Source organism: Bidens hawaiensis, unplaced genomic scaffold (genome assembly GCF_021521415.1).
Source record: "Bidens hawaiensis isolate Kalapana, Puna unplaced genomic scaffold, B.hawaiensis_p1.1 tig00033892_1, whole genome shotgun sequence".
Classification (NCBI taxonomy): domain Eukaryota; kingdom Viridiplantae; phylum Streptophyta; class Magnoliopsida; order Asterales; family Asteraceae; genus Bidens; species Bidens hawaiensis.
In genome coordinates this window covers 56,917-69,739 of record NW_027495846.1, presented here as the reverse complement: position 1 = coordinate 69,739, position 12,823 = coordinate 56,917, and the positions used below count along the sequence as shown (strand labels likewise).

The 12,823-nt window shown below is 39.8% G+C and overlaps 1 protein-coding gene across 1 annotated transcript; it reads left to right on the top strand.

Moving 5' to 3' along the window:
- The first annotated feature begins 1,038 nt into the window (after window positions 1-1,038).
- On the top strand, window positions 1,039-4,381 carry LOC143585563 (fatty acyl-CoA reductase 3-like). Its single transcript, XM_077067320.1, has 10 exons — window positions 1,039-1,254; window positions 1,725-1,828; window positions 2,233-2,435; window positions 2,619-2,719; window positions 2,853-3,048; window positions 3,152-3,313; window positions 3,404-3,485; window positions 3,584-3,853; window positions 3,970-4,097; window positions 4,208-4,381. Exons 1-10 carry the CDS (start codon window positions 1,176-1,178, stop codon window positions 4,359-4,361), a joined length of 1,479 nt encoding a protein of 492 aa, XP_076923435.1. The 5' UTR covers window positions 1,039-1,175; the 3' UTR covers window positions 4,362-4,381.
- Window positions 4,382-12,823: the final 8,442 nt, after the last annotated feature.

Genomic DNA, 12,823 nt, shown 5'->3' with positions numbered 1-12,823 from the left:
TTCCAAAAAAAAAAAATAATAATAATAACTCAAGATATAAATAAAAAACGAAAAAAAAATAAATACTAAAATGTTTAGGCCATCATTCCTGTTAAAAAAATAAAAAAAAAATACAAAAAAATGGACAAAAAGACACAATGCCGAGATCAAAGACAAAATGACGAGAATGAACAACAGACACAATAGATAGCAAAATATAACACAATGCCTAACAAAATATATCACAATTTTGAGTAATATAACACAATATATATATAAAAAAGACATAATGTTAAGGTATAAAGACACAATCAATGACGAAAATAAACACAAAATACAATGATAAACAAAAAGACACGACGACTTTTTTCACTTACCGTTGTGTTTTTTATATGAGAACGAGAAAGACGGTGGAAACATTTTTTTGTCTTTACTCTTTTCGTTTTTTATTAAATTTTGAGTTATAATTTTTTATTTTATTGAAGGGATTTTTTGCATGGCTAAAAATTTCTCATTTTTATTTCCTTTTATAGAATAACTTGGCTCACACTCTCAATACCGCTAAGTATTTGGTTTGCTAATTTTAACGCAGTTGTGTATTTTAAAACAAGATAACCCTCGGTGTAATAAACTGTGGATGATACCTTACAGCTCTCCGAGTATATTTTTCAAAGTCTACTCAATTTTTAGAAAAAAGTAAAAAAAAAACATTACAATTTATTTAGTATACGACTATACGCCACAAGTAAAATGAGTTTATAAGATTTGTATAATTATACTAAAATAATAATTAATTTAAATGACATGGCATGCTTAATACGTTAAATAAACTAACAAATAAATTGATACTCGTTCGTTATATTGTGGTTTAACCATCGAGACGTATTGATATTTTTTATTAGATTACGTGGAAAGCATACCGTGAATGTGAAGCACCGAAATGGCTGATTGTCTTTACCAAACAATCTATAAAACATTGATTGGGTGTGCTCTTTCATTACTCACCACTTGTCAACTTCCTTTTTCCTTTCTCACCTTAACCCATCCTTATATATTGCGTGTGTCCTATCTTCTTCTTCACCAATTTCCCTACAACTCTCTCTCTACGAAGTACTTTTAAGTGTTCCTGCTCAATCTCTTTCTCACTCTCTCTACAAAGTCTTTGTGTTCGATCTTGTCTGTCATACTAGTAACCAATGGAGTTGGATAGCATTCTTGATTTTCTTGATAACAAGACCATTTTAATCACTGGCGCAACTGGTTTTCTTGCTAAAAGTATCATCTCTCTCTCTCTCTCTCTCTATATATATGTGTGTGTGTACGGGTTACTTCACCAGAGAATGAAAAAGAAAAATGAAGAACAGGGTGTGTTTTACTTGTAAAAAATCATAAAAGTTTAATTTTACATGTAAAAACTCATTTTTACGTAATTTTGTGGAACTTTTACATATAAAGACATGAATGTAAAGAAGCCATTTTAATAAAAATATAAAAGTTAAAAAAGGTAATTTTTTGAATATAAAAAAGTTTCTTTTAATTAGAATGTATTCTACTTCAACATATATTTATATGCAAAAGCTTTTAACAAAATTATGCAAAAATTATTTTCTTGCATTAAAAATGAGATTTTTGTATATAAAATTCAGGGTTCTTTTGTTATTAATTTTCTTGTTTACTTAATGAACCTCCCTTTATATGTATATATAATGTTTTTTCACAAACTGTCGTGTTGTTTGCATTTGTAGTATTTGTGGAGAAGATACTAAGAGTTCAACCGAACGTGAAAAAGTTGTATCTTCTTGTGAGGGCTAGTGATGCCAAATCCGCTTTGCAACGTTTCAACAAGGAGGTATGTATATATTGTTTTTTAAGTATATACACATTTGTTTCAGTACATAAGAGTTTGTTATACTTAATTCGTGTTTGGCGAGCTTTGTGTTGCCTATATTGTTTCTTATGACTAAGAATACTATATCAACATTCGATACAAGATGATCATATTGCCTCCTTAAAATGATATTGTTACGTAGTTCAAGTTACCCACAAATAATCAAACTATATATTTATGGTACACATCATAGATAGCTAATTATATAATATGGTATATGAATACTAAATGAAATAATAAAATGAAAACTCAAAAAAATTTCAAAGGTAGCTGATCAGACTATATTAATAATAATATAATATTTCATTTGAAACCAAAATTCTGCTTACATCCTTAAAAGTATTTATTATTAAAATTATCTTCAGGCTGTGGCAAAGGACTTGTTCAATATCTTAAAAGAGAAGTATGGTACAAATCTGCAGTCTTTCTTGTCAGAAAAGGCAACTCCGGTCGCCGGAGACATCACCTATGAAAATTTGGGAATAAAAGACCCTGGCTTGATTAAAGAGATGTGGGGAAATATTGATGTTGTTGTGAACGTAGCTGCCACCACCAACTTTGATGAAAGGTACAACTACTATATATTTTCAAGTTATATATTATATGTATTTAAATTGATCTCAGGTTAAATCATAAATTACTGATTAATTAGTAGTTAACTTATAATAAATACTTATTTTCAGAACTTTATTTATGTTGTGTTTTATACTAGCTAGAATGATTTTGATTCTTTTCATTTGATTTATTGTAGATACGACGTTGCATTAGCTTTGAATACGTTTGGAGCCAAAAATGTTTTAAATTTTACTGCCAAATGTGATAAAATAAAGTTGCTTCTTCACGTATCTACAGGTTAGTATGCATAGACTCGTTATTAATTTTAAGTTAATTAAAAATATGGTTCTATCGTATATATTAACTAGCTATATATATGAATTTTACACACACATATAACCATGATGAATTTAAAATTATGGTTGTTCAGCTTATGTATCCGGTGAGAAACCTGGGCTAATGCTAGAAACTCCATATCATTTGGGAGAGGCGCTTAATGGTGCGCACGGGCTTGATATCAACACCGAGAAGAGGATCATTGAAGAAAGATTAAAAGAACTTAGTTATGATGAAACCGCTACTGATAAATCAATTACATTGGCCATGAAAGATTTGGGTATTGAAAGGTAAATAGAGTTTTGCTTTTATTTTCAATTTTTTTTCTCATTTATCCCCTCAAATCAGTTTTTTAATTACAAGTTTATAACTTGATTTCATCCCTTTGTATAGAGCAAATAAATTCGGATGGCCAAATACATATGTTTTTACCAAGGCATTGGGAGAAATGATGCTCGGACACTTGAAAGGAAACATGCCGTTAGTCATTCTTCGACCAACGATCATCACCAGCACCTACAAAGAACCCTTTCCCGGTTGGATCGAAGGCATAAGGTAAATAATTCCTCATTCTATTTGCTTTTAAATAAAAAGGTTAATTTATTTTATTAAAGTAATATCTTTGTATGTGTTTGGAAAATACAGAACGATCGATAGCTTAGCACTTGGTTATGGCAAGGGCCAATTATCATGTTTCCTCGGGGATCCTGAATCCATAATTGACACGGTGGGTTCAATTTATGCGTCATCTTAGGTTCTTAGCTACTTAACTTATTTTCATGATCAAAATTACTAACTATGAATGTGTAAAAAATAATTTGACAGATACCAGCGGACATGGTGGCGAATGCTATGATCGCGACAATGGCAGCACATGCAAAACAAGCGTCATGTGAAATAATATATCATGTTGGATCGTCCGTGTCTAACCCACTAAAATACAAATCAATTCAACAAAGTGGGTATAATTATTTTTCAAAGCATCCAATGATCAACAAAGAAGGCAAAGCAGTTATAGTTAGCAATGTTAAGGTGTTAAACTCCATGGCTAGCTTTCAAAGATACTTTTCTCTTCGTTATCTGCTTCCATTACAGGTTAATCCCAATGCTCATACATTGACTTTAGGACCATCAGTAATTTTACAACTAAGTGTTTTTATTCATGTATTGATGGATTTTTATAAATAAATGTATGGACTGCATGTTTTCAGGGTTTGCAAGCTGTGAATGCAACATTATGTCATGCTCTCAATGGAACTTATACAAATCTTAAAAGAAAGACCAATTTTGTGTTGCGGCTGGTGGAGTTATACAAACCTTATTTGTTCTCAAAAAGCTTGTAAGTTAATTCTTAATAATACGATCACTTTTATTTTTTACAATAATAATGAATAATGTTTACTTAATTTCCCTGATAAGATTTGAGCATTTCTTTCTTTCCTTTGATAGGTACGATGATATGAATACGGAAAAACTTCGTCAACTAGTAAGAGAAAACGAAGTTGAAGCCGATATGTTCTATTTTGATCCTAAGACAATTAAATGGGACGTTTATTTCGAGCATACACACCTTCCTGGTGTTGTTAAACATGTATTTAAATGATTGTAGACCTCACGATAACAAGGGATCGATGTCGTATATGTTACCATATTTTTATTTCTTTGTATGAGTGTCATAAATTATGCTTTTCTTTATTGTTGTAACCGCGGGTGAACTGTAACATTGATATACCGTAAAGAACATGTTATTGTATGCAATTTCTACCGTGTATTATATTTTAATCCTTTTAATTAAACGTGAGCAAATGTTAACTAGAAAAATGTCAATTAATTATTAAATATATTAGCATGATCAACTAAAAACTAATGAATACAATTCTATGCTCCGGGTCATACAAGATATTGCAAACTATACACAAGTATTATATAAAAGTTACACATCATTTACAAGCGATTTGTTATAAAGAAAATGATTTTGAAACAACTCAGATGGCTCGAAGACCAAGATAAAATAGTATTTTCTGCACTTATTTTCGTATATGTAGATTATATTGTGTTATCGTGTGATAGTGAAAAACTTTTAACATGTTTGAAGTAGAAAAAACATTTATATTTATCACCAATTAAACATTTCAAGGTTTAGGTGGTCCAAAAATGGTAAATGTATAATAGGGAAGGACTGAGATCGTATATGCAACATAAAAAAAATCGTATCTTTTATTTAATAAAAATACCAAGAAATAAATATCAAAATCTTTAACTTGTTCAAATAGCAGTATAGACACATGTATGTATTTATACTAGTTGTTAAATTTTAGACAGAATTACAAATTTTGTCCTTTAAAATAAGACGAATTACGGTTCGTGTCCTTTTCTAAGTTTCCTTGCAGGCGGTGTACTTTAAACTTTTTTTTCCTACAAGTTTTGTCCTTTACGCTAACTGGGTTAGAAAAAGTCAGTTAAATGCCCTCACGTGAGACGCATGTGAGGGCATTTTTGTCTTTTCGTCTACCTGCAACTTCTTCTTCCTCTTTTCTTCTTCCCCCCTATCTCTCCTCTCATGTGCATCCACCATCACCACCCACCTTCTTCTTTCAACATCCAAAACCCCACCACCACCTGTTGCCGACTGCCACCACTACCCACCACCTACCGCCGCCACCATCACCTTCAATCTCACCCACAAAATCAAACCATCATCATCCCAATCCAAATTCATTTCAATTCAATCGAAAACCCTAAAAATGATCGGTTCCGATCACCACAAAAAACAACCCTCAATCTACAACCGATCTTACACCATCAATTCAACCTCAGCCATCGATTACCCACTAAAACCCTCACCTAATTCCACCCTTAATCGCTCCGAATCCGTCAAGAAACCCTCCGATTCAATTTCAACCTGAAACCTGTTTTGACCTGGAAAAAAGAAAGAAAGAAGAAAACCCTTCCATTGGATTAGCCAGCCGTCTCTAGGTTTGTTCAGTCGGGCCGGGTTTCGTCAATATTTAGTAGGAGACTTGAGTCACGGTGTTCCTCCAGACAAGAAAAGAATGAACCAACAGGTGCAGAAGAACACCCTCTACGTCGGTAAGAAACACACCATTTTCCCTAGTTCTATATTCATATTCATACTCATACCTGTAATTGAATATTTGATTAGGTGGGCTGGCGGAGGAAGTAAACGAAACCATACTCCATTCAGCCTTCATCCCCTTCGGAGACATTAAGGATGTCAAGACACCGTTAGATCAGGCCACACAGAAGCACCGCTCCTTTGGCTTTGTCACGTTTCTTGAGCGAGAAGATGCCGCCGCTGCCATGGATAACATGGACGGTGCCATCGATTACCAGTTGTGATGGTGGCGGCGGTAGGTGGTGGGTAGTGGTGGCAGTCGGCAACAGGTGGTGGTGGGGTTTTGGATGTTGAAAGAAGAAGGTGGGTGGTGATGGTGGATGCACATGAGAGGAGAGATAGGGGGGAAGAAGAAAAGAGGAAGAAGAAGTTGCAGGTAGACGAAAAGACAAAAATGCCCTCACATGCGTCTCACGTGAGGGCATTTAACTGACTTTTTCTAACCCAGTTAGCGTAAAGGACAAAACTTGTAGGAAAAAAAAGTTTAAAGTACACCGCCTGCAAGGAAACTTAGAAAAGGACACAAACCGTAATTCGTCTTATTTTAAAGGACAAAATTTGTAATTCTGTCTAAATTTTATACAAAAACTAGTATTTTGGCCCGCCGCGTTGCAGCCGGGGTGTGAAATTACAACCGAAAATGATGTCCAAACATTACCATGAAATCAGCCATTGATTATTAAGGAATTTACAAATCAAAGCAATCATAGTGTGGAATTGCAAAACATACAAATAGTAAACGAAGGCCAAATTGAGTCAAACTTTGTTCTACTTTTGAGCACTCTATCGTCCATCCTTTCCACTTCATATTGTTATGTCATCCAAACCCAAGGTATAATTGACCAAGATATACAAACACTTCTGCAATTAAAAGAAAGAGAGATTTCAACATATCAGATTCAACATAAATTAAAAATTAGATGCAGTTAACATCACTGAAATATGTAAATTGGATAAAGGTATATTATCAAGATGAATAAGTTGTCAGCTGAATTAGGTTCATGAAAATGCTAAATATTTCAAGTTGTACCTTCTATGTTGCAGTTTATAAATTCTGGAGACATGTTAAAAAATCGGGTAGCTGCCTCATCCTTGAATAGTGAAGAGGTAGGTCCCAGCAGAGCCCAGTTAGACCCGCAAGACTCACCTCAAAGAGGGAAGCCTGCGTAGTTGAACCCGCAAGACTCATCTTCAACAGGGACGTCTGCGCAAAGGCTAAACTCGCAGAACTCACCTTGAAGAGGGACGTCTGCGCAGAAACCAACTGGATCCGCAGGACCCACCATGCTCAGAGACGTGACGTCCTTACGCGCAGTACGCAAGCTGTTCCCGCATGAAAAGCCTCCCAATGGTGAAGTACCCCGCCTGTTCCCGCAGCTGCGGATACAAGCCATCAGGGAAGGCTACCCGCGCAGCAAGGCTACACGCACAAGGCACTTAACTCTTAAATAATTCAGTAATGTCACCTGAAGAAGGAGTGAGCAAGCCGGGAACACTCCCGCACAAAGCCGGGAAAACTCCCGCCCAAATAAGCCAGTCCATACGATACTGGAGGATCTTTTGTACTGTACCTGACGAGGTATTGACAAAAGATCTGACCAAGGATACGACAGCTCACTGACAACAGTATGACGAGCAGCACGCTCTTGTACTGTATGTCACTATTAGCCGCTGCCTACTCACCAACCTGTCGGAGGACGTGCATAGCCTGCAGTTGGTGGAACAGGAATAGTACACAGCCAGCTTGGTCACTATCAGCCGCTGCCTATCCACCAACCACCAGCATGGCATGTGCGTAGCCCACAGTTGGCAGAACAGGAACACTATTCAGCCGGCTATACCTGCTTGGAAACCTACCTTCGGCTATAAATACTCCAACATCTTGGAATGGTATGATCTCATATCTCATATCTTGATATATTACCTGATATCTGCTCTAGTCATTCTCTTAATATACACTTATATTCAAGAGCAATCTAGTCTGATTCTCACGCCGGAGGGTGGTCACAAGGAGGTACCCCCCCTTCTCAGTGACGAGCTCACGGTGTCTGTTTTGCAGGTTATCAGAAGAACCATCTTCGCCGGATCTAACCCCTCGTGGGAAACATCTATTTAACCCCCAGATTGTCCATAATCTGCCCGGGGTCGATTAGTGTTTCTTCATTGGCGCCATCCGTGCATAAAAGCTAGAACTACTTTTATAGTTTTTTCAAACTTCTGGAAAGAAGGTTAAGGTTACTCCGTTGCCAAGGCCAACGAGTGACCAAGAAACACCGGTAACCACAACCCCAGCTACTGGGGGGAATACCGGCGACTACACAGTTTTTACGAACACTACCCCGGTTACCCAAGCCGGGGCAAGTGCAGTAAATTTTACGAACACTACCCCAGTTACCCGAGCTGGGGCAAGTGCAGTAAATAATCTTTCACTGGGATTCACCGATACCCAGTTAGAGAGACAACGAACGAGGCTCCCCCGCCAAACACTCGATGAAGTTAAAGCGTGGGCGGAAGCACGTCATAAAGAATTCCAAGCTGAGTTGGATGAACGCTTACGTTCACTCCAACAGGCTGATGAATTCGGAAAGTACTTGGACGATGATTCGGAGGAATCCGATAGTGACCCAAACCCTCGTCATAGGGCGAAAGGGAAGCGTAAGGAAACGGACTCCCAACCGAGAAGGCATTTTGGAGAAACCTTCAAACCAAAAAACGCGGGTGGAAAGCCACGTGACTTCTCCAAAACATTTAGACCAACTGCTGCAAATGCGGGAACGTCCAAATTTGCAAGGGACATTGCGGAAGCAATCGCCCCGAAAAGTGCCAAACAGATGTCCAACATCGGCACTTACGATGGTATATCTGATCCAGACGATCATTTGAACAGATTCATAGCGGGGGCAACCGTCAGTAATTAGACGGAACATACGTGGTGTTACATGTTCCAAATGACGCTTGTTGGGGCAGCTAGAGCGTGGTTCGATCGTCTACCGGTCCACCACATCTACGATTGGGCAGACTTCCAGCAGAAGTTCAGCAAACACTTCAGCCAACAAAGAAAGTATACCGAAGAGCAATGGACAATCCTCAACTGCATCCGAGAGGAAGATGAGTCTTTACTAGACTTCATCACGCGCTTCAATTCAAAGAAGCTAAGTCTGGGCACTATTAGCGAAGATCTTGTTCGCGCTGCTTTCATCCAGGGCGCGAAAGACCCAGAGCTCATCCGCACCTTAACGGGTAAATATGGCATGCCGTCCACATGGGATGCCATCATGACAGCAGCTAAACGCTTTGCGGAAACGGAGAAGCAACTGGGTAGAGACCTCCCCCAGAGCACAAACCTCTACACCCAGAAAACAAGATAAGACAACGTCCTTACCGCGCGACTAAACAAAAAGCGGAAGCTAGGCATTTGGCAGTCAAGGGTAAACTTTGACACCTCATCCGGCTTACAACATCGGTTAGGCGGAAGGGATAACGTACAGTCGAACCAGAACTCCAGATGGACGCCACTCACCAAAAGCGTCACCGAGATATTCGCCACTGAGAAGCTCCCATGGCCAAAGGCTCCAATAATCCGAGAGCGTCACAACGCTGATCAGAGCAAATTCTGTGACTTCCACAGGACAAGAGGCCACAACACCGAGGAATGCGTAGACTTGAAGGACATCGTCGAAGCATTTGTCAGAGATGGGACGCTCACGCATCTCGTGGCGTAATGAACGCTGAGCTGGCTAATGCGTGTAGAACCCCAGTTGGGGAAAACACGAATAAAACTGCAGCTTCAATGTCGGAGACTACATACTGCGTAAACAACGAGATTCCGAACCAAGTGCATATCGGCTCGAAAGGCTCGATGACACTCCCAAGAACATGGAAGGGAGTTCAATTACACAGTCTGCATGTAGATCAATTCCAAACTTGTAAAAGAAAAGGCCCAGAGCCACTTCTAATGGAAATGATTCTCCTTATCACATTGACGCTGATGGTCTTACATTTATACTTATGAACTTTCTACACTGATATGCCGGTCTTCACCGCATACATAAGTGGGGAAGTAAGTCGTTGCGTGTGGAAGGCGGCAAAACCCGCATAAACACAAAAAACGGCAAACCTTCACGCAGGTCAGTCATAGGTAAAGTTTGGTCATCCCACTAAATGAAAGTGACGGTCTTACCCGCCCAAATCATGATAGAGGAAACCGAACTAAGCTATTGACAACCGCGCGTCGAACGGTTAATTTATTCAAAACGCTGATGCCGGTTTTCACCACATGTGTAAAGAAATCGTTGCGTGTGGACTGCGGCAAAACCCGCGTAAACACAATAAACGGAAAACCTTCACGCAGGTCAGTTATAGGTAAAGTTTGGTGATCCCACTAAATGAAAGTGCCGGTCCTAACCGCACAAATCATGATAGAGGAAACCGAACTAACCTATTGACAACTGCGCGTCGAACGGTTAACTTATTCTAAACACTTAGAAAATTTCTAACGAAAAGATGAGGAAAACCTCCACGCATGTGAGATATAGGTAAAGTTTAGCCATCCTACTAAGTGCAAGTGACGGTCTTACCCGCACAATCACAAAGGAGGAAGCAAAACTTCAACCTATTATCTACCACGTTCAAAGGTTAACTTATTCTAAACACTTAGAAAATTTCTAAGGAGAAGATGAGGAAAACCTCCACGCAGGTCAGATATAGGTAAAGTTTAGCCATCCTACTAAGTTCACGTGAAGGTCTTACCCGCACAATCACGAAGGAGGAAGCAAAACTTCAACCTATTATCTACCATGTTCAAAGGTTAACTTATTCAGAACACTTGGAAAGTTGCTAATTTAAACTAACGTTTATAAAGCAAGTCATCCACTGAAAGTAGCGGTCCTACCCGCACAAAGATTTGTATTCCATAATAATTCAAGTATTACAAGAATGGCCGGGTAACTACCCGCCTACAAGAATATAAATCTATACAATGTAAACATATCCTAACAGTGGGAAGGGATCTAAAGATTCAAGCTTCAGGACCACTCCCTCCAAACCCACTTGTACCCGCACCATCAGTTGGCTGTGGCGGTTCAAGGAAGGTCCTAAGAATGGTTAGCCCATCATCAGCAGCAGCAACTTCGTTCACCTTCTCCACCACCGGATGCGGGAAGGCGGCATACTGGTTCACTGCTTGGTCATAAGCAGCTTCAGTATCCACATCATATAAAGGGAAGTTGGAAGGCGGGATGCCCTTCTCAACGAACCCTAGACCAAGCAGGAAGCCAGCCTTTTCCCCATCCTCATGAGAAGCGTTGAGGGCTGCGCTCATGGAATCGTCATATGATGTGTCCGTGAAGACTCGATGCACAACCTACAAGAAAAAATACAAGTATCAAAACCTTTTCTATGTACAAAGAAAAGCGTAAAGATATTATGAAATTGCGCATACCTGAGACAACGCTTCTCGAAGAAGCCATTCCTTGGCAACCAGAGCCTCCTGGAGGGCAGCTTGAGCTTGGTTACGGGCGCGTTTGGCTTCACTTTTGTTAAGGTTGGCGAGCAACACTTCCTTAGCAGCAGCCTCTTCAACGCCCTTTAGCTTCCGCTCAGTGTGGTCAAGCACGCCCCTCTGGTCCAAGATCTCCTGGAGCTTCTTGGCGTCTTCCATAGCCAAGGCATCATGAGCCTGCTGGAGCCTCTCTAGCTTGGCTTTAAGCTCCTCATTCTCAATGCGTAGAGGCTCAGCAACAGCTTCAGCCTTGGTGGCCCTCTCAGTTGCGTTCCGTACAGTTTCCTTAGCCAGCCGAAGCTGTTCGTTAACAGCTGTTGACGGGACGCGCGCCGTAAAATCCGCACCCACGCGCCCAAAAAATCACGCCCACGCGCCTGAAAAAGCGTCTGGAATGACCATGTACTGTCACGTCGCCATAACTTCCTGCACGTCCTGACACTGTCAGAAGAAACCGTCGGACGACGTTTCAACAGTTTGGACTGTTCTTATCCTTTCACCAACTCTTCGAATTTCAAAAAGATTCAAAAAGATTCAAAAGTAAGCGGGAATATACCCCTTACCTTGGCAACCAGGTAACTATAAGACAGATGCGAGTACAGTGTTAAGGCAAAACCCTTCACATACTTAGCACCTGCAGGGAATTGAAGCCAAGAATACCTCGGCAACCAAGTAACCATAAGACGGGTGCGAGTACAGTGTCAAGGCAAAATCCTTCACATACTAAGCACCCGCATGGAATTGAAGCCAGGAATACCTTGGAAGTAAAGTAACTATAAGACGAGTGCGGGTACAGTGTCATGGCGAAACCCTTCACATACCTAGCACTCCGCAGGGAATTGAAACCAAGAAGGATCTTCCGGGCCATGCTTGCGGAAACGGGAATAACATCCTCGCATAAGCGGGAACGTCGAGAACTAGATTGTTTGAAGCTCCAAGATGGAATTGGTTGTTTAAAAATAATTGATCACTATGTTCAAAACTACCAAAACCTCATGGAGAATCTACACAAGTGGAACTCAACGCTCCTGACTTGCGAGGAGGTTACAGACCTACCCGCATCACACCCAAAGATCAAGCAGAAAAGTCGGGAATTTCTGCACGTGACATTAGGACTTCCGCGGGAAGAATCCCCATGGAAAACCTTGAAACTAAACCCTTTTCAAAACCCTTTTCAAAACCCTTTGCTTAAGTCCAAAAGTTCACCTCACTTATTAACAATTCATAAGAAGAACATTGGACTGGGGCGACTTGAAGAGGTAGGTCCCAGCAGAGCCCAGTTGGACCCGCAAGACTCACCTCAAAGAGGGAAGCCTGCGTAGTTGAACCCGCAAGACTCACCTTCAACAGGGACGTTTGCGCAAAGGCTAAACTCGCAGAACTCACCTTGAAGAGGGACGTCTGCGCAGAAACCAACTGGATCCGCAGG